At 38.0% G+C, this 26,578-nt stretch overlaps 1 protein-coding gene across 1 annotated transcript in view; it reads right to left on the bottom strand.

Annotated features, from left to right (window-relative positions):
* Window positions 1-1,995: 1,995 nt before the first annotated feature.
* The window catches only part of LOC119779655 (solute carrier family 45 member 4), a 56,540-nt gene continuing 31,957 nt past the window's right edge, over window positions 1,996-26,578 (bottom strand). The window contains exons 4-16 of the mRNA XM_038279386.1: window positions 13,853-14,041; window positions 10,843-11,022; window positions 10,579-10,769; window positions 9,983-10,163; window positions 9,415-9,876; window positions 8,991-9,262; window positions 8,754-8,915; window positions 7,887-7,986; window positions 7,719-7,799; window positions 7,502-7,632; window positions 7,239-7,307; window positions 6,730-6,884; window positions 1,996-4,451 (exon numbers count right to left, since the gene is read on the bottom strand). Of these exons, the coding sequence (XP_038135314.1) occupies window positions 4,271-4,451; window positions 6,730-6,884; window positions 7,239-7,307; window positions 7,502-7,632; window positions 7,719-7,799; window positions 7,887-7,986; window positions 8,754-8,915; window positions 8,991-9,262; window positions 9,415-9,876; window positions 9,983-10,163; window positions 10,579-10,769; window positions 10,843-11,022; window positions 13,853-14,041 (2,354 nt within the window). The 3' untranslated portion in view covers window positions 1,996-4,270. The remainder of the gene's footprint in view (window positions 4,452-6,729; window positions 6,885-7,238; window positions 7,308-7,501; window positions 7,633-7,718; window positions 7,800-7,886; window positions 7,987-8,753; window positions 8,916-8,990; window positions 9,263-9,414; window positions 9,877-9,982; window positions 10,164-10,578; window positions 10,770-10,842; window positions 11,023-13,852; window positions 14,042-26,578) is intronic.

Raw genomic sequence — 26,578 nt, forward strand, 5'->3', positions numbered from 1 at the left:
AATAATGAATAATAGTATAAGTTTGAAGCATGAACTGATATTTTTTGACAGCTACATGTACAGTATCTTGTACATAGACAAGTAAAGGTCCAGCTTTAAAGGAAACCAAAGCTCAGCCTTGGCTGAATGACACCACCTGCACACCTTGCTGAGAGGAAGACATCTTTTCACCATCAGACCTTTAAATACCTCCTTAAATATCTTCTGGTTTCATGTCTTATAGAAAGCACCTCACAACATTGCTCACAGTATCTCACACTTTTTAGATGTTCCCTAACCATACAGCTGCATTCAAAGAATTTGTTGTATAACCCATTATTTAAGAGTAATATTGATCAAATATTTTTTGTCAGCCTACCTCTAAACCGCCTATTATGTAAAAATGGAATATATCACCCACTGTTGGGGATATTTACAGGAGTCCTTGTATGTTAAGGCCTGCTGTAGCACTGAAACAGCACCTTTGGCAGTTTTAACGGCCTTTAAAATGTTGACTCAGCCCACCTGTATTGTTCAAACTCTTAGATCTTTCTGCAACATTTGACATAGTAAATCAAAATGTTCTTTTGTCTGCAGTTTGACACCTTGGTGTAACAGTTTCCATTATGGCCAGCTTTGAATCTCATATGTCTTTCTGTGTTTCTATAAAAACAAAGAAAAATATTATTTTGCTCTGCTTTTTTAGTTGTGTGTAATTTTAATATTCTTTCTTATGTTATTGCACATTAAATTGAAATTCCACACATATTTCAACCAAAATATGTTTTGGCTGGATCTTGGGTCCTTTGCGATTGATATTGAGGAGGTGCATCTATTTGTATTGTTTTTGTGAATGAAATTTTCATATAAACGGTGGTAAGAGGAAATGTTATGCAAGTTGAGAGCAAAAGTAATACAACACTTAAAAAGGGGGGGTAAAATATGAAAAAGATGAGAAGTCAATGATTGTTTACTTCTTAATAGCTTTTAAAGGTGCTTTCCATACAGTGTTCATCCAGAGTCCTTCTTTATGAAGGCTCAAGCATATTTATACAGAAATATACAGGCTTTATATAGAAAACAGAACTACTAACAAAAATAATCATCTTTTTCATAGCAGCAAAAAAGAAGAAACTAAAAGAGAAATATGTATATTTACATCTTTTCAATGAACAAGGCATATTATATATATATTTTATAGTACACGGTGTATAACTTCTTTCCCATTCTTTACATATTTACCTATTAAAATCCAACTCTCTCTGATTATATATATATATATATATATATATATATATATATATATATATATATATATATATATATATATATATATATATATATATATATATATATTCACCATTACCAAACAAAAACACTTGAGGCACAGCCACACTCTGCGTTTTGACAGGTTGGACGAGCTATGACTGTTCACAAACAGTTTCGCAGAGTCTCCACATTCATGCAGCCATCACCAAAACCAACATGGCGGCCACAAAAAAAGTGCAAAAGCTAGACTTCTGAGTGGCTCAGCCTGAAACATTAAAGAATAAGTAAAAAAATTTCTACACCAGAACAGAGACTCGTCTATTTCAGTATTGCAGCTGACATTTTCAGAGTTAAGTGTAAACCAGGCGATCGAGAAACAAAAGAACAAGAACCAAAAAAACGAACACTGAGATGACAGATTATAAAGCCTGTCCTTTGCTTAAAACGTGAACAGCACACCCTGACATGGATGCACACGGTCCAGTTTATTTCTGTAACATCTCCCATGACAAGAAATGAAATAGCTTTACTTTTGTCAAAGTGAAAAGTGTTGTTTACAGACATAAAGTTCAAAAAAATAAATATCAACAGTTAGTTCTGTCGTCTGCAACGTAGCTCCACTACACTGTGTTGCTTTTATTTATTTATTTCACTTCTCATGTGCAAGTTCTGAGCAACCTGGCTAGTTAAACATCCAAAACAAGAATTTCAGCTGATATCAGCCAACATTCATTTTTAAGTCACAAGATGGAATCAAAGGTTAAGAACTCAATCTCCCAGCAGGCCAACGGAAGGACCGTGCTGTCTGAACATTCATCTAAAAGGCAGAAAAACCCCTTCTTAAACTTTCTTGCTACATTTGAGCAGAAACACTGAACTTGCACTTCAAGTTTTTGCGTCTCATCAGAAAAAAGGAGCTTCATGTTAAAGGTCAACCCACATCTATGAACATCCCAGCTATAAAAAAAAATATGACAAATGCCACCTGCTGCTTGTGTAAATCTGAAGGAGAAAAAAAAGTTGCATGCTTTGTTTGAGCAAGCAACTTTTTGTTTAAAAAAAAAAAGGAGACACTAACATCAAACCATGCATTTAAATATGCTCATGACCTGTTGGGACTACAAAGGAAAAAATAGCTTGTGCGATTTGTACAGAGTCTTACTTTGGTGTTCTACACGTGCAAATTGCTGCTGCAGCATGCAAAGCTCCAGAACCCTGCTGTAGTTGTGTGTCCATGCGTTATATCGAAATATATTGCTCTCATGTTAAACGATTCAATCCATAAAGCACATCCGGTCATCTCTCATTGTCCTACATCTCTTTTTCTGTCTCAAGAAGCGAAAAACACATCTCTGCCCAGACTTGCTAAATTTACAGATCCTTGCAAAAGGTTTCATACCTTCTCAGCTTTTCCAGTGCAAACAATTGCATCCATGATAAAGTGAAGCTTGATGGAGTTAAATAAACTTTCTTTTCCAACCTGAAAATCACACACAGTTCCAGCAGGATGACTCCAAAGATACAGCCAGAGTTAAATAAATGGGAGTCGGAGGATATAACGGGACAGGCTGCGAAAATAAAAGGTTAAAGAAGGGTGAATACTTTTGCTAGGTATTGTCAATTAAATTTAAAGTACCTGTAAATACAGAAGGTATCTAATCTAATGTTGAACAGGTTGAAGTGGTCATTTCTTATTTTACTTTTTTAATCAACCAATATGTCTAAATTGTTTTACTCTAAACCTACAGAAATTTCCGCTTCCAATGTAACTCAATCTCTCCTTCCAACTCTCAGTGGCCTAAAACGATGCTCTATTCTCCAACAGACATCAACGCAAAATGCCTCAATTAGAAAGCTAAGACTGTTTCCACTCATCCAATTTGGCCCATTCATGATAAATAAATGCAAAACTTGACCAGAACACAGTGTTAGTTTGCATTTCTCTGGTCTCCATTCTGCTGTTTGCCTCCTAAACCTATGGAAAGTGATTTTAAATAAACACTTTTTTTCTTTCTGAACTAGTTAATACACCGTAGATTTCTCCGCAAAGTTTGCTGACATGCTTATAGCATAAAGGAAAATAAAAAAATTGGTTTGCTTGTCTACTTGTTAACCCATTTGTAGCCTTGCTGTGATAAATTTAATTATTCCCAGTTTTCAGTAGAATAATATGTAATGCCCTGTAAACAGCATACCTTGCATCTTCTTTTTTTTGTTGTAGAATTTTACCCAATAAACATGTTTTTTTTCTGAACAGGTCATATGACTGAACAAGATAGCTCTCATGCAATAAACAGAGAAAGACAAAAACAGCATTTCTGTAATGAGGAAGAGAGCAAAAGCTAAACATCTGCAATCAACTTGGGGCAGAGACTGATAAATAATCCCCAGGAACCAAGCTTTGAGCTCAGAGGATCAGAAACACCTCCTCCAAAAGTCTTTAGAGTCTTAAAGCTACTGTAGCAGAGCGCAGTGAAAGTCCCGCAAAGCTGAGTGCGATGTTTTGGTGAACGCAACGCCTCCGCTGGAGACAAACACAGCATCAGCTTCAGCATTTCGAAGCAAAAGTTTGATCAAGTTGACTCCAGGCTGAGGAAGAACAATTTTCAGCATTTTTTTTTTTTATGATTGCAGCTTCATGGACTTATGTTCATCAGCAGTGTTCTGGGTTAAAGTGTCCGTTTGACCCCAGGTGAAGAGGTGTTAGAGTTCGTGTTAAAGTGTCCTTATGTTTTCTCTGCAGCCTGCTGCTCTGAGGCCTTAGAGACTCAAACAGCCACATCATAAACAGACCAGCATGATGCTCCTTCCTGGATGACTCGGATGCAACTGCAGATAGATCTGAAGTACTGGGAGCAGCTGATCTGAAGTAGCATAGGTCTTCACAGCAGACTGAACTAATAGTGTCAGAAAAACCCTTTTAAAGCAAAACCCCTAAAATGGTCCAAGATGGAGGCACATTAAAGTCTCTTCTGATGATTCGCTTTCGACAAAATCAATGCAGTTGTTGTTTGCAGGCCAATCAGAGGGCAGACTCGTTCTCCGTCTGACAGGAAGTGGTGGTGGTGGCTGCTTTTCCCGCTTTGTTGAGCTTCAGGAAGCTAGGTTTCTCTATCACCACGCTAACGGGGCAGTCATTGCTGCTCGGGTTTTCCAGCGTTGTCAGGGCCTGTTTCTCTGAAGCTTTGGTAGAATCCGCCTCCCTGAAAAACACATTAACATCTGGTTAAGATTGTAGGATTGAATGGAAATGATCCTGTTTAGTCTCTGGATGAAACCAACGTCCAAAATAAGCCTTAGAGGTGTTGCTAGGTAGATTTCAAGTCCTTTCATTTTAAGCCCTTACCTGCATTCTCTATTTTTACCCCCATAGGTCTGAAGGGCAAGCTTAGTCATACTGGACATTAAAGACATTCATAGTATCATATTCATATCATAGTCACATTATGGCCCTGTCCCAATTCTATCACCAAGACTTGGTTTTTCGCGTTCACCTGTAAGGGTATTGTGTCCCTATAATTTTAAGAGCTAGGGGGAAGTGCTCTTTAAGCCTTAAAATGATCCCTTCAGGCTGAGGGTGGTCATGAACGGTTGTGACTCACACTGTGTTTACACAAGACATAGGTGAACACGTCACTGATTTGTATAGGTAATGTATTACTGCCACCTACTGGGCTGGGGTGTCATTTTGCACCTAGTCGTGTCCAATTTCTTAGGGACTTCACTTGCACTTCCCTCATTGAGTGTACTTCACTTTCTAGAGAACTCAATGGAGTATTGTTAGAGCCAAGAAAGAGGAATTGGACTGGGAGTATTATTGTCATTACTGATTCCACTGAGCTTTATTTTTACCAGAACCAAAAGGTTTGTTTTAAGTTGCACTATGACCCAACATTCAACAAGCCTCAAACTCAACTCTGATTTACTTTTCAACTTTTCTTGACAGAGCTGGTTGAATTTTTTTTAAACCAATCGGCTTTAAATAATAGATTACACTTTTAAACATAGTCAAGTTTGGGATTCATGAAGGATATTCCAGGATGTTTGCTTCAGCAAGTTTTAACTATTCCAAACTTTGTTGTGTCAAAGTTGAATCTACATTTATTAATATTGGTTAAATTTCATTTTTGTCCAATATTTTTTTCAACTCATAATTTGTTTAAAAAAAATTTGGCTGTGCTTGCATTTTCTCTAGTGAATATGTTTCTCATGACACACAAAAAAAATCCTATCAGGTCTAGGTTATTCATAACAAGCAAGAAAAAGAGTAAGAATAGCACCGGATTTTTTAAATAAAACCATACTGTTAACTCCAAAAAAGTTAAACAACAGTCCACTGAACTTAGTTTCCAAGTTAGAAGATATTTCGCTTCCCATACAGGAAGCTTTTCCACTCAAAATGTCAGGAATAGCGTTGAGTTCGAGGCTTTATACAGTAGCCCAACATAGCCTTGTTTTTGTTTTGAAAACATGTAAATTGAAACGGACGAACGGGTCCACCCTTTTGAATTAGGGTCATTTGGCTTCTTTTGTTAGCCCACAATGCCCAATGCCCAATACCTGTCTATGTCTCTGAAAGGGGTGTCGTTAAAAAGAATTGTTGGCCTGGCTGAATAGGTGGGATCTTCTGTTCCCCTGTAAAGGGGTTGGGGTTGTGATGATAGCTGGAAGGGATTAACTCAATTGCTGCATAGTAGATTTTTGAAAGCTGAAGTTGGAGTCCACCCCGTCTGTTTAAGGTTGTTTTTTCTTCACACATATGGCTTCCTTAATGCCCCTCTCAAACCACCAATTTTCTTTGTCCAAAATGTGAACATTCTGGCCGTCAAAAGAATTACTTTTGCCCATAAGGTATAGACGTACAGCAGAGTGTTAATTGTTACAATATACAACTGGATGCGAAAGGGTGTGTATACTTTGCATCATGGCTTCTTCATCTCCTACTTCACTAAGGATCTATTGGTTGGACTAATGATAATAAATTAGTTTTAGCCCGAGATATACATGGAACGCTCAATTAGTCTGGCCAAACTGCCTTGTTTAAAGACTTCCAGGCAAAAAATAGATACTTTTTACATTTAAAAGGCTTAACTAAAGCCATAGTAATTCCTTTAATAGCCCCTGACTGGAAAACCAACAAAATACACGTTTATTTAAAAAGATAGATTTTTTTAGAAAAGAAAAGCAAAAAGATTTTTGCGCATTTACAGTCCTGTAAATATCTTTTTTTTAATCATTACTTATTCTGTGAATAATTTACCATCTACTGTTAAGAAAACAAAGGGGATATAGCTCACATTTTCTTTGAAAACACTTTAATAATTTAGCTACAATGACTGAATGAGAGCACCCTATAGCTAGGTCTAGGTGGTCCATTTTACTAACGGAAAAATGTTTTCACATCAAGTTTGTACCACTTCTGTAGTGCAGGGTGGACATCAGACACTCCTGAACTAAAAGGACAAGAAGAATTTTTCTCACCCATTGTTTGGTGTTGGGTAAATGACAAGGAAGCAGGCAGTGAAGAAGCCGAGAAGAGAGCCCCCAGAGGCCACCATGGGAATGACTCTCACACTGCCAACAGCTTCCACCACAGCACCGAGAGCGGAGGCCACCAAGATCTGACTGATGTAGACCTGCAGAAATCACATCATCGTTCCATCGTTATACCAAAAAATGTATGAAAAGTCAGTTGATGCTGTAGGTTCAGCGGTACGACTAGCACCTTGGAAAATAACTCCTACCATACGGTAGGAGTTAGAACAAAGACTACCACAAAGTCTCCATAATAACTTATTTAAGGCTTTAGCAGCTTCAGCAGGTGAGCCAATAGGTGAGGCATCTGACAAATTTGCTTTTTTGCACTTCAGCACCAACACCCATCTGAGTCTGGGTGTTTACTCTGAACTAATTAATGTTTTGCAACCTAAGGTTTAGCTTCAACCTCCTGGTAAGTTAAATACAGTGTTTAATGGAGTATGAACACCTACCTGACAGGACAAGATGGCGCAGTCAATCCCAAAGCCTCGGCGGGAGTTACCAGGACTGTGCTTGATGTACTGTGGGAAGGTGAAAATATTGACAGTCATTGTTCCTGAATAGCAACTGAGTCAAACAATCTGGAGCTAAACGTCTCAAATTAACAGACAGAAATATGCAGAAGATGATGAACCTGAGTAAAGGTAATAATGCAACATCTTCTAAACAAACACGCTTTTTACATTTCCAAAGCAGACTGTAAGTGTTTCTGCACCTCTTTCATTTCATGATACTGTCCAAGCAGCGCATATGGACAGTAGGAGATACTCATGCAGATGATGCCCATGCTGCTGATCATCACCATGGCAATGTACACATTAGGGAAGATCGCCATTACAGCAGTTCCTGTTAAAAGAGGACAGGAAATGTGACTTTGAGCTGAACGTATCCCATCTCATCCAGCGTACTGTATGTGTAACGGTTGCTCTTACCTATTGAGAATCCAAGAGTTCCCAGGATGTAAATTACTTTGATGCTCAGGTCAAAGTTGTCCAGGTACTTCTGAAGAATAGCTGAAGACAAACATGATTTGACTTTAGATTTGAAGTATAAACACAGAGAACTCCCTAAATATTCCAAATACACATCAGTGTAGTTACCTGAGCAGATAGCAGCGGTCATGGCGTATATAACCAGCCCCCAGCATCCCATTTGAACCCCTTGGTGGTAATTTTCCAATAATGTTGAGTTAGTAGGAGCCTGAGGGAGAAACATTGCTCATAAAATTCCCCATAAAATGAAATCTGAACGTTACATAACAGTGTAAATGGTATTCTTTCCAGTATATTGGCTTGACCTACAGTCAGACCCGTGGAAATTTATGAAATGATGGTATAATTTATAGAATGAGAAATGATTATCTCACTTTTTTAAATGAAACATTTATACTTTTAATCCTAATATTTGTCAAAAGAAAATAATAGATCAGAGCTTCCGATGTTTCTATATGATGACCTTTTAACTCCAACCTAAAAATTTTAAACAAGACAACAACTAAAATCTTGTTATATCTACAGATGAAGGTGTACTTATGGTAAGACAAAATGTCCAAAGGGGTACACAAGGAAAAAAAAGTTTGGGAAACACCATGAAAAACAGCATAGAGCAAAAGATGTCTTCTAATCTAATGCCATGATGAAGGCTTATATCCTTGCTTATTTGACATCTAGACATATTTAAAATCCCTCATTTTTAAATATTAAATACGTGTCCAGAAAACAGGCTATTTCAGGCACAGTTTGTAGTTTGATCTCTCAAATCTTACATTGGCTTTTAAAACAGTATATAATACTGATTTAGTAGTTAATTTGTCTGCTAAGGTTTTATTTGATACTTTCTGCATCATATAAAACCATCCTTCTCAAAATCAGAAATCACTTCATCAGAGGTAAGACTATTTCTACGCATAATACTCCCTAAAACCCACTATAAGAAGCAAACTAGTGTTTACTACGTCTGTTCCGTACAGTAGGATCTCCTTCATAGATGACTTGACCCATGAAGTCAGTGAAGAACACAGCCTGGGCAATAATTGAGAACCAGGTGAGAAGGTGACAGGCGCAGAGCCGCAGCAGCTCAGGAGGCATCTTCAGCATGGAGAGCCACAGCAGCCGGACGGTGGTCTCAACCTGAGAACGTACGAATAAGAGAAGCTCCAGCAAGGAGTAAACCATCATGTGGACAAAATGCAGATCCATCCTCACCTCGCCCTCCTCGCTCTCTGTATCTCCGCTGGAGGAGTTTGTGTTCCCGCTGCGGTTTCTGTTCCTCTGTCTGTTTCTCCTCCTGTGTCGGGCCTCCACTTCATACAGGTCGTTCATGCTGCGTGACGACTTGATGAGGAAAGCGGCGTTGGCTCGGCGGTAGCGGTAACGGTGGCTTCCCACTCGCCCGTAGTAAGAGAAAGTGCAGGACGGCTGGCGGTAGAAGGTGTGATGGCGGCGTGGCTGTCGCATGGGAGCTCCGGTACTGGCAGCTGGATCAAAAAAATGAGTTCAAGGGATTTTATTGAGAGGAGGAACTTGAATATAGCAGATAAAGACTTTATGAGCAATATTCATGGGTTTAAAAATAAAGGGCATATGTGGTGTCAAAACTTCTGCCACATGCTGACTTAGAGAGTCTGACCTTTAATCATTCCGGCGCGGTGCGCCTGTCCTTTAGAGCTCAGTCTGTCAGAGCTACCGATGTCTGCATTTGTCACGCTGGCCAAAAGCCGCCCGTTCAGAGTCCGCTGCTCATTGAGCTGGTTATTCAGCAGCGCCTCCTGCCCATCGTCATTCTCCATCTCCTGCAGGAAAGCCGAGAGGCGGGAGATCCTGGGCGTGTGAGCGTGCGTGTGATGATTGGCGTGGTGGGGGCGGAGCAGGTCTTCGCTGCCGGTGCTGCTGCTGCGGCGGATGCTGGCGAGCCGCGGACGGGAGCTGCTGTGGTCGGGGCTGAAGAAGGACGGGATTCTCGGCGGAGTGCTGTGGTGAGGAGAGAGGCGCTCGGCAAAGATGGACGGCTCCAGGTGGCACAGGAACAAGGCGTCATGGTCCAGATGGTCGAGGGTGGCGTCTGCCATGGCGAGAACACTGTCGCTTTTACCTGGAAGGAAATCAAGAGGGAAATGAAAGGGAAAAAAAGGATTTAGATAAGAGATCTGAAGACGCCTTGTCAAGAAAGGAGGACATCATTCATGAGTTGAACTTACTTCTGACAAGCTCCACTTCCAGGAAGTCCATGTCTCCTTGCTCTGAACGATTGTCACCATAATGATCATAGAAGTCGTAGGTTTCTATAGTATCATCCTCACCAATCATCTCTAGCTTAGGTGCAAGAAATCCAGCCTTGCCATTGGCTGATGGTCGAAGGTGGTTGGAATTGGGACTCTCCTGAAAAAGAGATCATCTTTAAATATAACCCACTAATTTATTTATACTTCTCTCCAAGGGAAACAGTTTTAGTGAAAGTAATTTAGGTGACTGAAAATAAATGGTAGTAATTAATAAATGGGAAAGAATTCCAGCAGAGACTGTGGAGAGGAACTGAGAGACCCTCTGTCTTTAAGTAGAGGGTTTATTTTCAGCTAGTTTTTAATTATTGACTTAAAAAAAATAGGGAAAAATGGAGTTAAAGCAAAAAAACAACATAAACACAAAAAAAACAATACATTCAGAAAGCCTGAAGACAGCTAAGATTCAAACCACTTTAAAGAAAGGCCAAATAAAGTTTGCTACCTTGGGAGCAAAGAAAAAAAAAAGGAAACAATTCCTAACTCAACACTTGCACAGTATTACGGCTCTGCACCTGATCCAGCCTGTCGCTTTGTGGTGAATATTGCTGCTCCTCGATGCTCAAGAGATGAAGAACTACAGAGATGGAGAACAGGATGGCAGCAAACACAAATAGGATCTGTTCCTGGGACTTTAAGATATCCCCCAGGAAGGTGTGTGTCCAGTCTAACCCTCCGAGAGCGTAGCCGACCGCCCCCCCAAGGCCTGCAGAGGTAAATATATCGCAGCGTTAACTACTAAACCTGTCCTTTAAAACAGCAACAGGATTTCATCTTACCAGCCGAAGCAGCGTGGATGTTCAATGCCATGTCTTGCTCCTCGGTATCTGCCACATCCAGTAAGTATGCCCTGATTGGTCCCTCTGTGGCATCTGCACAAAAGTCCAGGACTACAACACCCAGAACAGTGAGAACGATGCCTATGGGCTGACTGCCCTCCTGGTCCCCAAGAGACAGACCTGAAAAGGACGTATAGATGTTACTGAAGGTTTGCTTTTGGTTCTTTGCCAAGAAGATTACAACTGATGACCTACTAAACAGACTGTGTGATATTACCTTCAGGAAGATTTTCACAGCATATCAGCGGTAGCTAAAAATATACAGTATGTGAGAGCTTCTTAGCACTGAATAAAACCCACCTGCTTCAGACTGTTTGTACCAAAAACTGATTAACCCTTTGAGGAATGACCAATATTATGAAACAAGTTGCCATTAAATATTAGGCAGGGTTCTTCTCCTGCAGGCAGGCAACTGAATCATCCTCAGTGCCTGGTTTGCTTCTGCTCCTGTTTCTATCTTATTCATTTCAGTCTATGTAGTGTTTTACCCCTGCTTTAATTTTTACATTTTTTTTTTTTTTACTTTATTGTTATTAAAGTGTCGTTGTGATCCGTTATGACAATCTAAAGTTATCAGGTTAAAAAGATTACCTAAACATATAAGGAAAGATGTTTCTTTTCCCAGGTGGATCATCATAATAAGTGGTCCTTCTAATTGTCAATCATTCTGGTGATATTTTTTCGTAAGGCCATCTTACGTACGTCTGACATAGTGGAGAAATTGAAAATCTTCTTTTGGAAAGTAAGTTTCTATGAGCGGTGCAATCAGCAACTTTAAAACAGAGCCTGCACGAGGAGAAATTGGCTTGTGCATGCTTTTGCACGTGTTTAATAGTAATTCCCTTTTGGGAGCTGGTACGGGGTTGTGCATGTGCATTTGAAGAGGGTGGGTCTTTTCAAAAATTCATAAAAATCCTCCACGATAGCTTTAACAAATCAAACGGATTTAAATAAGGGGATAATTTCCTACTTATTTTCTGGTTGTTGCCTCCATGCCATTAAGTGTAAAGCTGTTGTATGAACTTGTTTCTTTTCTGCATGAAAAATAAGGAACGGTAACCTCACATTTCATTGGCTCATCTACTTATCTCGGTTTTATCTCAGGCATATTTGACAACGTCTTTCCTATTTTTGAAGAGATGCGCGATAACCACAGCTGATGTATGAACCTTCTGCGGTATTGCTGGGTGATAAGAAAGACACATTCTCAAAATGCATAAAAAAAGCTTTATAATCATCCAGATCTGGATAAATTATATATTAAAGGTTGGTTTTTTTTAGTGTGTGTGGGACCCTGAAGGAGGGTACTAAAAAAGCAGTGAAGTTATCATTTTCATCTTCAAACATTGTGCATTCATCTGTGCTCTACTGGTATATCAGCATTTAAAAAACATCAACAAGATGGAGGAAAACTACAAATAAAGAGGATAAAAGAACATTATCTCCATCTCCATTTGCTCTTTGGAATCAATGTAAATTTACACCCTCTGTTGGTGTAAGCCATGTGGTCAGAGCTGTGTGCACATGTCATCAATAACTTATTTGTGACTTTTAATGGCTGCATGACCTAGATGAGTGCATAAGCAGGTCACTGCACTTTTCCCATCCTGCTTTGCATTTGTGACCTTGTCTGTTTTCTCTCGCCTGTGAAATAATTACAGCGATGAATTCGGCGGGGCCTCCTGAGGAAGGCGTTGCATGAATATGTTTGAAAAACGTAGAGCGCAGCTGGAAGTCTACGGTAAGGATGTGAGAGCAAGATATCGGAGGCAATGTGACGCAGCATGACTTTACAAACTGAAATCCATTAAAGTTGAGGAAATGAATGTGTTCTTGTAGAGGGAATGGCAAACCCGAGTGTGTGTTTGGGTTAGACAATGGAGCCACAGTGCTCATTAGCCAGGCACCCAGACAGGAAGTGACCTGTGATTGGTGGAGAGAAGGAAGCAAACAGGAACTGTTTCCCTGTGAACTGTGAGCTCCGGTGTTCCCATGTCAACACACATAAACTCACTCACACCCATAGGTTACTACAAGTTTTCCCACGTCACCTTCTGTTTTTTCACACATTTATATTTATTGAAAGACACACGTTTGCTCTCATTCATTTATTTCTCACACAGGCTGCTTGTTTTTCACATGCCAACTGTGCCTGTTTGGGTCTCTCACCCACTTCAGTTCTCTTCTGACCTAAATCCAAACTTTGAGGAGAAGAATAGAGGCAGAAAGGAAAACAATCCAGTAGAAGTAAATAGATTCTGCTGATAGAACACAGTTCACACAGCTCCTCATACCATTCATACCTCTTTTTTGTTGCTTTAAGAAAATAATTTTTCTTGATATTTCCTAAAACCAACAATGAAAAGAAATATTGTATGACCACTACTACAAGATCCAGACTGTAACGATAGAAATGATCATATGCAGCAGGAAGTGTATGTTAAATGGCTTCCCAATCAGATCTGTGAAGACTTAAAGCCTAATATGCTACGGCGAACAACGTCGATAACAGCTCTGAAATGAGGAAGCTAACAGCAGACGATGCTCTGCTGATATCAGCAGTAGATGTTTTTCTCTTTTCCCTCGCTAATGGAACAAAACCCTGCTAGGAAAAGAAACAGCCCTTAGATAGGATTACATTTTAGGGTTTATTTTTCATCCAGGACTCTCTGGGGTGCAGATGACAGTAAGCAAATTAGCTTCAAAAGTGAAAATCGTAAATTCTTTTTGTGATGCATTGAACCTTCATCTTTACCCAAATCAACTGCTTACTTAACTGTAAAATAGCTCCATAAATAGCTTGTAGGTTAGATTTGGAACAAGTGTTTTAAAAAAAATAAATAAAACAAAATTACAAAAGGGGAGAATGACTAAAAATTTTAATTAAGAAAAATAATCATTTACACTTTTAAAAAAGAACTCCCCACTTTACAAAAAGATGTACACCCACCTATCAATGACCCGTTTAGGAACAGCGCCACTCCAATCAGTGTTCCTATGCAGAGAGCCAGGATGAATGGCCGCCTCCTGCCCCAGCGCAGAGTGCAGCGGTCACTGGCAGAGCCGATCAGAGGCGTGAACATGAGGCCCAGAACTGGACTGAGCAGCCATGTAAGACTGTAATACTGCTCTGGAAGACCTGCAAAGGGACAAACAGAAATACTTTAAGTTTAAAAGTGTTTATGTTATTTTTCAGTTTTGACCAGCAGGGGGCAGAAGTAGTATCCCATCTGTAGAAGACTAAATGGTTTTCAATAGAAACTGGATTCAATCTTAAATCAAAAAAACACACAAAAAAAAAACTAAATATTTTATTAACACAAAATACTGGATAGATGATACGTAATTTTTATTGCATGTTTGATGTCAACATTTTAGAGTGGAGTTCACATAAATGCATCTCATTCAATTAGAATAGAAATGTTGAAAGCAATTCAATTAAAGTTTATTAACACAAAATTCTGGATAGATGATACGTAATTTTTATTGCATGTTTGATGTCAACATTTTAGAGTGGAGTTCACATAAATGCATCTCATTCAATTAGAATAGAAATGTTGAAAGCAATTCAATTAAGGAAAGTGAAAGACATAACATTAGTAGTAGAGTGATATTTATATTTAAAGAGTCAAGTTTGACTATTTCTAATGACTAACAGTTAATGGAAATCCAACGTTCAGTGTCTCAGAAAATGCATATGTTAAATGAGACTATTGATAGGGGGAACTTTGGTCCAGTCATATTTTTGCAGCTAAAATTGTAGCAACAGAGACTGATGTATGAACTGATCATGTTAACAACACTATTCAAGACAGTAAGATGGTTATTTTGTTTATAAAAGTAATAAACTCAGGGCAAAACTGGCACAAAAAAAGATGACAGAAGATAAAAATGTATCTTATACACAAGGTGATTTCCAGGAACTATAACCTAAAAACTTGAAAATGGCATCGATCATTAACTATTTAAAAGCTTTTAGAACATTTCGAGTCAGACTTTGGTGTCTTTTCCAAGTATTTTATGTTAAGTGCATCCACATTTTCAGTGGAAAGCAAACTTTGTGAATCCATAAATGCCATTTACTGAAAACCTGGTATACAGATGTAATCAATTGGAGAAAAATGAATGTCTCAGGCCAGATTTTTGACACTCTTTAAAATCTTCAAGGCATGACGTTTACATTTTGCTCCCAAGATGGTTTCATTTTGTTACGGATAAATTGCACGACATGCTGTGATGGTCAGGTTTTGTAATGAGAAGAATGAGTGAAATGTAACAAAACATTCAGAAGTTCAGAAAGTCTGCAAAGGTTGTTTTTTTTTACCAAGAACACTTTAAAATATTAAATGGATCAGACTCTTCTTTAATGAAAAGAATAAAAAAGATGCTTAAATCATTTGTACAGTATTGTCCCTGTAACCATCCCTGTATTTTCTAACCAGTTTTAACCATCTTTTAATCTAATATACATCTCAACTGAATGGTGATCATATCACACTGCTAATGTAAATGGCCAGGGAATGTGACCTCATTTGTCATCACTTCTTACATTATTAATATGCTCTAACTTTCCACTGCCGGCATCAAGGGGAAGCATTCAAACATACCTGCAGCACAGCAGAGTTTCAAATTAGAAGAGGCCGATGGAAACATCTTTGGCCAAACAGAACGTGTGCTTAAAAAGTACGGAAAGGCACACATGCTGTCACTACCTCTGAATAATAACAGCCAACAAATACTCCTTTTAGCTTGTTAAACTACTTCCTAAATCCTCATCTATCAGAGCAAATGGGTATAACACAAGAGCAGGTGATGTTATTTAAGAAGACATCTGCATGTTAAGCAGGTTCATTTATTTTAAGAGATGCATTAATTTTTGCTGTGGTTAAACTTTTTCCATCTACATAACTAAAAATATCTAAGAGAACGGAAACCAGAAATTAGATGAATCCTTATGCTTTGTTTACGGTCACTTAATAGTTGTATTATATATGTGTGTGTGTGTGTGTGTGTGCGCGTGTGTCACCATTATTGCTCTCTTGCTTTTAATGCATTTATTGAGTTAGTATGGGTCTTAGGCAATGCAGCTACTAGAGGAGTTAGCTTTCAACTTTAGAGGAAAATCACAAAAAAACTTGTTTCACAACAGTCACACCCCTTTCCCGCCCATTGTGAATGGGGTTTAAACCAGTTTAAACCTGGGAACAATTGGCTTTTAGTGGCAATAGGAACAGCTCAGTAGATGCGTGTCGACCCGGGTCAAACAACTCGACAAGCCACCTGCCTTAAAATCGCCTTGGCTCTGATTTGAATGCTATGGGAACACCAGAGCTGGGTTGACCTGCTAAATTACGTGATACCATTGAAAGCAACGTACGGCAGTCAACACACCGTGCCAGTCGCATCTCGTCTAACAAGACAAAACAACCCTGTTTAGATTAAATTAACACGGTGCAGCACTGGTAACAGGGATTTGGACACATACAAGAACGGAACAATAAAGAATACTGACTATGCTCTGTCTCCCGAGCTTGCCAGCGGAAAGGGAGCAAAATGCCGATTGTTAGCGGGTCGACCCATGTCTGGAAAACCCAGTTTAACCCACTGATATCAGTGGGAAAGAGGCTTTGTTATACACCTTTCCTATTGTTCTTTTCAATAAAATTTCTCCACTTGTTTAAACCTGCTTCAACATCTTTTCTGCATGCACAGTTGCTCTGGACAGTTGACTCAAGTTACTTTAGATTCTCCAAGGCTTCATCTCTGGTCCATGTAACCTCAGGGCTCCGCTTGGATCCCTCTCATTCACATCCATGAATCCTACACTTATTATTAATTCCCCTCATTTCCAGGGAAAATCTCTATTTCTCCATCGTTTCTCTCTAAGGATCACAATGTCATCTGCAAACATCATAATCCATGAAAATGTCTTTTAATCACCACCACAAAGAAGGGTGTCTGGGCCCATTCTTGATTGAACTCCTCAGTCACCTCCAGCCATATGCTTTTTCTGATCTACAAAAAGAAAAATGCAGCCGCATCTTCCATTTTCTGTATCTCTCTATCAACATTCTCAGATAAAATGCTGTATTGTGCTGGTGTGGCATACTAGCATACATGAATGAGAAATTACAATTTGAGGCTTAGACTTGGCACTGCTATTCTTATCTTGTTCCGCCACCATCACACATTCTTTAAAGCAACTGAAATAAAGATGTTTTTATAGTAATCTTGCTATGTACTTAAGCTTCCAGAGGGCGGAGCTGCAGCCCTGGCTGCCTTCCACTTTCTGTAATAATGCATTAAACTGTAGCCTTTTATGTCACATTTAAAAAGCTGTAAAGAGTATAAAATATAACAGTATTTTGAAGAACAAGATAAACATAATATAAAACTGTTTCATTGTGTGTCTCTGCACAGATTCTGCAGTGAAAAGACTGACACGTGCTGTGGAGACACATCTGAACTGATTTAAGATAACACAGGTCATGTTCCTATTGTTCTTTAAATATGTCGACCTCTGTCTTTCTCGTGTACGTTCTGTATACTGGGCTCAACCTCTGCCGCTTGTAGTGACTGGGTCCTGAGAACTCTGTCACGACACAGTCTCCATCACCTTCACTTCCCGGCTCCTAATAAGGCTTTACCATTCACAAAGTGCTTCCTGCCGACGGGCTGTTTTAGACTTTTTTATCTCCAGTTTTGTTTCTGTATTCATCTTAAAAAAAACACACACAAAAAAAACACATCAACAAATCAAATACTGTGCTGCCATAAAGTATGAGACAAGGCAGCAGATAAGAATCGGTCTGTCTGTAGATTTGTCAACATCAAAACAGGAAAACAGTATCTAGTAAACAATCCCCACACAATACTAAAAACACAGACTAAACGTAGTAAATAAAGACATGTCTCTGTTCCCACACATTTCAAAACCCAGTTCCCACACAGTCCTGGTACTGTATGTGCAAAACACACACATGCACAGGGAACAATACTGAGAGAATCAAATCGCAGGAAGTATTATAGAAAAAGAAATTAGTGCAAAAAGAGAGAGGTCAAGGAGAAAACAGAGAGGAGGAGTGTGAGAAAGGCTCAGCATCAAAGGATGCAAAAAAAGGGAGGATAGAGAGAGCTGGGATAAGGTGAGAAGAGGAGGAAATGTGAAAGACAGAAAGGGCAGAGTTGGCAGGATGGAGTCTAAATGAAACAGTTTATATTACTCACATATCCTAAGGAAAAAAAGCAACAACTTCCCCATCTATCAGCAAGCTCTGTTTTTTCCTAGTATGCACATTTCCTCCCTGAAAAACAGCAAAAAAAATAATGGACCTCAACATGCAAAGGTTTCAACACAAACAACCCATTCATTAACGTATGTGTAGGCTTTATGTGTTTTTTTTATCTACTTTGTTTTCACACGGAAGCGAAGAACATAACTGTAGTGCCTTGCATTTGTTTACAACTCTAGAACGCCTGGAGTGTGAATCGTTTATAGTAGCAGGAGTAGAGAATAAAGTCCTCTCATTGGTGTTCACACATGACTATAAGTTGTTCACCTTTTGACTTGTATATTAAACATCACACTAAGTTATTTTACCAAGAGCCAAAATCCTTAACAGAACGTAAGATTTAAATGTGTGATTGAGAACAAGGGAAGGGCTTGTTAGGTTAAAGTTACATGAATATTAAGAGGGATGAAAACGAAAAAATCTATATTTAAAGCTCAGCTCTTACGTCAGTTGGTCTTTTGTTGAACCAGGGATGTAAATAAATAATTAACTTCCAAATCATCGTATATTAATGGTTCATTAGACCAAAATGTATTCTATCCGATGAATTTTTTAGTTTTAGGAATTTCTTTTAGTGTAGTTTTATGTGCAGTGTAGTGATGTTGGTCTAAATATGTTAAAATGTTATTTTTAACTACCAATTGCAGATTGTGAGACGTAAAACTTGTAATTACTTAAAATTATATTTTGTTTGTCATATTGTGGACCTCAATGGAGGGTGCCAGTTTTTCCCCCTGTGCAATTAACCCTGGGTAAATGACACAGGTACATCTTAGTGAACTATAACCTACCGAGTAAACGCGGGAAGGCTAGCATTAGCAGAACTGTTGTGTTTTTTTGTTTTTTTTTATCATATTGCAATTGACTGGTGTAAATTTAAACCGTGCCAAACAGTGTCGTTTTCATAAGCAGTTATACATAAGATATCTTCTGAAACAAACAAAATTTGTTAGATAGGGCACTATGGTTTACCATATGTACTTGAGCTAACAATTAGCAGAAGCTAACGTGAGATCCAAAACATCTAGGAAAATAAATGTTTAGGGACAGTGACAGATCTTTCAGTCCTTTAAAGCAACTTGCTAATATATGTGAGAAAATATTTAGATCCTGATGCTAACCATAAAAAGCCTCAGTTAGAAACCAGAATTCTTTCTAACGTACCAAATTATCTGGGTTAGCATCCCCTAGCAGCAGCAAACACCAGTTACTTTGACTAACTCTCCACTCTTCCTCCATTTGCTCCACCTCATCTTCATAACCTCTTGTGATTTTTTACATTGTCATCAATCTCAATGTGCTGCTTTTCAAACTGAAAAGTTTAACCACCATTACTCAATTCTTTTTTGGCCAAACAGAGCTTTGTTAATTCAGTTACCCAGAATGCATTGCAGTGTAAATAATATGGCGACATCAGTGTGTCAATATTCTATTTTAATGTATAGAAACTAAACAGATTCCAATATTTTATATTTTATTTAAAGTGAAAATAAACATTTCGCCAATAAAGTATATTTTTACAACTAATCGTGGATATTTTTAAGCTAACATTTAAATAGCACCCATGTAGCCATGGTTCATAGAAGAGCAGCTTCTCTGCTACGATTGAAAGGAGAGGATGTGACGATAGAAAAAAATAGGACAAAAAGCAAAAATGTTTGTGACATAATAGGAAAAAAATAGATATTAGCAATAAAGATAGTAATTAATCCATTTTATTTTATAAATATGTTGTTTATTAATGTGAAAAATTTTTTTTAAGTTTATTTAGTCAGTATTTATTACAGCTTGCACAATAAATTGTTAAAGTATAATGATGTACAATTCAGCATACTGTTAAAATAAGCCCTTCATGTTATGTAAAGATCCTCCTGAAATCAACTGAAATCATTAAGGAAATATGAATGTATTAGTTGACCAATAAGATCAATTAACTTTAAATAAATCAATTAAACTGATCATTTGCATCATTATTTGAAAGCTATCCAAAGATTCCAAGATGAGACATAAGGTTTTTGGCAGAGGGTAAAGAGGCCTTTTTTTAAAATGGAACTCACTTTTTGTTAATTTATGCTTATACTTGAGAGATACATTTATTGCACCATGTGACTAATTTAATGTCGATATTAATTATAAAAGAGCCCTATAAAAGCTCTCTCTGCTTATTGCATGGAACCCAATGAATTACAGCAAAGCAACAGCTGGAGACAAAACTATAAGACTGGTCAGTATACAGCTGGGGATCATTCTAGCTGAAAACCGATGATCCCAGTTTGATAATTAGAGCTGTCAGGGCAGAACATTGAAATTGAGAACTTACTTCACTTCTGTTTCTTTGATTCTGTCTTGTTGCACAATTTCAGAGGAAACGATAGAAAGTGGAAACTATGGTCATAATACACTTTTATTAAGGACAGACATGAGAAATCAGAATTTAGATTTTTCTGTGAAAAAAAAAATCTATTATATAAATTATATATGACCATGTCATCTTTAAACCTATAATTATATATCAGTGTATTTTTTCATCCCTCCATTTGACTGTATTAAAATCATTCGTCAGCAAAGACTCCCTCCTCCTTGCACAGGAATCCCCACCATCAAAACTGAAGCTCAACAATCTCTCCTTCTATCCTTTGTCTCCTCCGTTTTTCGTCCAAACTTTCCCCTCTTCCCTTCCTGTCCATTCTCCCATAAAAACAAAACAATCCTTTCATATCCTGCGTCGGCGTGAGAAAACTTTGGGGAAAATGACAGCCGTCCTAAAAAGAGCGAGAGAAATGGTGCGAAAGAGAGGGAGTGGGTCAGAGTTCGTGATTTCAGAAAGTGGGCAGAAAGGAAGGAGGAAGAAAGGGTGTGAATTAAAGAGAGGGAGAGGACAAGAAAAGAAGAAGAGGAAGCAGGTGTTTTGCTTTTCAATAAACAAAACAGAAACAGATGTGAGAACAGAAGCAAAAAGCAGATAATGACATTTTCTTATTGATTACTATCTGCAGGTAGAATGGACTCAGATAACAAAAGCCATTTTAAAAGCACAATTAGGAATAGGTAACAATTTAATGCTCACTGTATACACTGCTGCTTTCTAAGAAAGTAGCAGTAATTCTGCATTTCTGCATATTGTCCAGCAGCAAATTCAAATTAAATCAGACAGAGAATCAGAAGTAAAGGTCTCAATATCTTTTTTATCACCACCACAGGCAAAACTACAAAAACCAGTCGGCCCATTTGGCCTATCCCTTCAATGATCAATAATCGTTTGGAGTATATTTGTGCAGAAATATCTCCAATGGAAAACATATTTATATTAAGCTGAGGTAAAAATTAGGACGAGAGATTTAAAATTTTTTTCAAGTTTCAAAATAGATGAGCTTCAAAGACAATTTCTGTCGTGATTCGATGTTTATTCATTGTCTAATAATGACATTGCTCAGATTTATTCATTTTATTTTCTAAGTAAAACTCTTTTGTATACCAAGTTTATGAAATTCCACACCAAAGGGTACGTACACTTTAACATTCTCCAGCATATCAAAGAAAGATCAAACTACACGTGAAAACTAATCACAACTCATTGCTCTTTTTTTTTTATAAAAGGTGCAGAGCAACATTTCTAACTTCTTGTTTAGCAGGAATCCCTTTGCACAAACTGTAAAAGAAAAATGCGCGTTGGCTGAGCCTTATTTCCGCCCACACAAACATTTACAAATTGCACCTTACGGAGGTGGTGATGGGCAGACATGCTCCAAGGCCCGCCTATTCCTTAACAGGTTGAGACTCTGATGTCGGTTTCTCGAGATTACGTCGCACCAACAGGTATATTTATTAGTGAAAAAGGACATTTTAGGATGACTAGTCCATTAAAAGCTGTTTGAATGTGAGCGGACCATAGATTTCCTATATATTGATTCACAAAATCCTTTCTTTTTACCAGCAAGGCTTCTGTGTTCCTGCGATCTTTACATGCAACACATATGGAAATGCAATTAAACAAAATGGAAAGATTTTCCTATTTTTATGATTGTACAGCTAAATATTCCCTTGATAAATCCCTATACTTTATAGACCTTTAAATGCTAAGAGCACAGGATCGGTCTTTCTACACATGCTGGTAAAACCTTGTGACATAATGACACCAAAAAAAAAAAACTATTACCAAAAGAAAACAAGCTAAAAGTAACTTCAACAGACATTTGCCATGATGCTGAGGAGTATAAAGTCCAAAAAAAGAAAGCAAGACCATAAGAGATGAGAAGAGTGAGTCATAGCACTTCCCAGCAGCAAGAGATGGTCATCAATCATGCAGCGGGGACCAACACGCTTTTCTACAGAAACACTTTACAGAAATGGGAAAAAGATGAACAAAAGGCATAGTCAAGGCTATTTGAACAAAAAATGCATTACAGAATAAACCACGCATTGATATCTGAATGCATGCTGAAGGAGGAATAACTGATACAGAAGGGGAAAAAAAACATTACAAGCTGTGAGCTTTGTTTTTGTTTTCTACTTTCCAAATCTGCCTGCTTGAGAATTAGACATTAGAAATGACTTTTGGTATGAAAGAAGCCGTGCAAAGGTGACAACCTCCCCCCCATCCCTCCCCCTGTTCTCTTTTCATAAGGTGGCACTCAGATTGGATGAAAACAGCTTGTGTGCACACACACACAGCTGCTTCTAGTCAGCAGAGTTATGCAACAGCACTGCAGTACACTAGCTGCCTCCTGCTGAGACGCAGACAAATACAGGAAGAGATTTACACCAAGGCAAAATCTTTCCAACAACCACATGGATTTCTCTGCTGGTTGAAAATACACCCAGCACCAGCTATACTGTGCTAATTTTTACATCTAATACTTGAGTGAATAGGATTAACAGCAGGGTAGCAGGTTTCTGGCTGCGAATGACCTACTATCAACAGGAAGTCCCAGCTTTCCAATGAGTGGATCAATATGGCCAATAACCAGAGATCATTGGTCTTATGCAACTACACACACTATAGGTCATCTAATTATCAACAGAATCTTCTGTAAAAATTAAATGGTCAAATAGCTCTGCAAAAATAAAAACCAAACAGCATTTTTTTTCAGGGTTTCAAGGCTTATACTTGTTTTTAGGTCGGTTTGGGAAGTGGGGTTCATTCATTTTTAAAAGCCACTTTTCTATAAAAGGGTTTAAAGTAACAAAACAGTACACTGAGTCTAAAGATAACTGATAAGGTTTTTGTCTTTTATTGTTTTAAATATTAGAAATTTTGATATTGGAAATTTAGCAGAAAAAAAAAAACAAATTTTAAAATTAGAGAGCAAATTGGTTCTACTTTCACCTTCAGTGATACGTGTAATGTTGCATCATTTTGAATCCACTGCCTTGAATTGCTGTCAACTGATTACATGACAGCAACTAAAGGCATCTAGGAATCTAATGAGGTTATAGTTCAAACTGAGAATAGGAAAGCAAGATGATCCAGTTTACTTTAAATGTGCAGGTTTTCTTAGTGCCAGAAGTGGCGTTCTGTTTTAAAGACAGCTGATTTTCATAGATCCTTATAAATAATCCTGTTTCAATAATGCATCTAATAAGCAGCAGATGTGTGAATGATAATAGTTTGTTGGTGTCAGAAGAGATTGGGCCAACTCGCCTCAGATGACAGAAAAACAAAAGTAGCTCAAATGATTTCTTGCCGTCTCTGGAACACCGACTATGAACATAGGTCTCAATTAACAAAGTACACAAAGTACTTTGTTACCTACCTTAAGCAGAAATTTGAGCTATTTAAACTTTACTGGAGTAATTGTCTTTAACTACTATTACTGCTTTAACTGCTTTAACAATCATCTCTTTCTACTCCTTTAATTTTAATAATAGACTCTTCAGTTTTGTTTCATTTAAGCTCATTTTTAATATGGTCTGTTGGTATTTAAAAAAATAAAGAAAACCCATCAAAATTATTTGTTTCATCCAGACAATTAATTTCTTGGGGGTTGGACTCGATACTGCACCAACGATTTAAAGTTACACTGTTTCCACTAGTTATAAATCTAAGAAACTTCAGTATAAGGAAGTTATCATCCAGAATTGAAGAAAAAAATTTCCTTTAATAGGCTATTGGAGCAAACCGTCTGTCCTTAACATAATTCCCTGCTTTACTTTTATTTTTATACTTAAAGTAGTTTTAAAACCGGTAGTTTTACACTTTTACTTGAGTAAAAAGCTTAACTTGAGACTCTAACTTTTTTAACAGTATTTTTGCTCAGTGGCAAGGCTCTCACTGCTAAATGTGTGATGCTGAATGATAAGGGGGAACCAGGAATAAACATACCTTAACACAACCAGGAAAAAAACTAAACAAAAAAAAAACAAAGAAAAAAATAGCCATGCATTAAAGTGAATTAAACCACATCCAACACTTTCCTGGACGTTGCTGAACTGGGAGCAGACTTTTGGAATTTGGACAGGAATGTCTACAGACCGAACTATAATAGATATATAGCTGTGAGACAACTTTTCAAAAGTGCAAAAGAGTCGGATGGCACAGATATTTTGTGCTTTGATTTGCAAAACTGGGACTTAGCTGTTTCGGACAATGACATAAGTGTTCCTCCAGTTTATGGTCTTTAAAAAACAAATTCCACTCTGTTCAGAAAACACTTAGACCTTCTTAAACTACTACTTAAATACTCCCAATCCATGGGGTTTAGAGTTTGGTACATTGACAGTAGAGCTTGAAGCTGTTAGTAACCTAATTTCTGGTGACATTTAAAAAGAAGAAAAAAAAACAACAACAAACAAATAAAACTAAGTATAAAGATTTTGTTCCACTTTAGCCACATTGATTTTACAATTTCTGACCATTGTGTCAGCTCTATTAAATCTAATACATACAGAGATGGGTACAATGAGAAGCTTTTGTATTTAACATCCAATCGTGTGCCAGAAGCGTTTCTGTTTTCATTCTTCGTGCAAAAAGGGGGACAAAAATATTTGAGTTATATCAGGAGATAAATATTTTAGTATTTTCTATTCATGCAAGAAATCTCTTAAATAAACAGAAATTAATACAAAGAAATTACACAGATTTTCAGAGTGAGAAAGCTCCACTCAAGTTTTACAGGCTGTTACAAGCAGAACAAACTAAGCTTTGTTCATGTTTAATCATATGAGCTTTACAGACTTTGTCAATTCTACTTTATCACTTTGACTGCTGTGAGCTACGTTCAGAGCTACTGTGTGAGCTTGGAAATCAGAAAGTGAGATGCTTATACTCTAAGATGCATTACTTCTTTCTATTTCAGATAAAAAAACACAATAATTATTAAAGATAAACACACGTTGGCTTTTAACTGGATCTGACCTGTCCCATATTTGAGGGGATTCCTCCAAAAGCAGAAAGATTGAAAAACTATCTCAACTGATTCCTTTTGATGCAGATTTTTTCTGCCAGAAAAGTTTTTCTGTTCCTATGGGCATCAACTATCTAGAATTGCAGTAATAATTAACTACATATGGGTCTTCTCTCAATTGGTCAACAAAAGACTAAAAACGAAGATGCCTTAAAGCTACAGTGTGTAATTTTCAGCGACATCTAGCGGTCAGACTGCAGACTGCAGCAACATGAACGTCTCCCCCCCACCGCTTCTCCCCCCCAACAGTACGGCGAGCGTTACGGGACAAAATGTCTTCCACGACGTCCGCATCACCTACCTTCTCAAGTGATGAGGTTTGTTTACATAGATAATTTTACAGATAGTATTTCATTAGTCTGTGTAGGGTATAGATTTCATGTAGACTTAAGATAATAAATATACCCGTTATTTTTTCTACGTCGTTGTGACGTTTTGGTGAGCTGCTTTGCATGGTGATATAAACAGACGAAGTAATTGTAGTCATTAGTTTAACAGCGAGATTGTGTTCGCTGGAAGAATATATATTCCCCGTTTACAGAGTCCAAGTCTTGTTTGTGGCACGGGGGTTACAAGGCAAGGAAGAGGGAAAGGAAGAGGGCAGAGAGGCCGGGGTGAGCGTGCAGCTGGGGCCAGGCGAGAGAGGGGAGCCAGCGGGGTGAGAGCAGAGGAGGAAAGGCTTGAAGATCTCCAAAGGAGCCGGAGAGAAGTAACCGAGGTATATATCCAGAAAATTATTTTACAGAAAATTACTGAATCATTACCTGTGAAACGTCAGGGACGTTGCTGAATAAGTATACTGGAGAGTAACAGCATCATCACGCAGCATGTTATTGTTTTAGACAGGTCTGAGCATCCTGTACTCCAAAAACTGCAGTGATATTAGACAATTGTGTGTATAGGATTAATTACCTGTCCAAGAGAAAACTGGCAACTTGAGCGTCACTTTGAAAACCTTTTTCCTCCATCAGTGACTTCCAT

This window comes from Cyprinodon tularosa, unplaced genomic scaffold (assembly GCF_016077235.1).
Source record: "Cyprinodon tularosa strain WSP-4 unplaced genomic scaffold, ASM1607723v1 ctg15, whole genome shotgun sequence".
Lineage (NCBI taxonomy): Eukaryota > Metazoa > Chordata > Actinopteri > Cyprinodontiformes > Cyprinodontidae > Cyprinodon > Cyprinodon tularosa.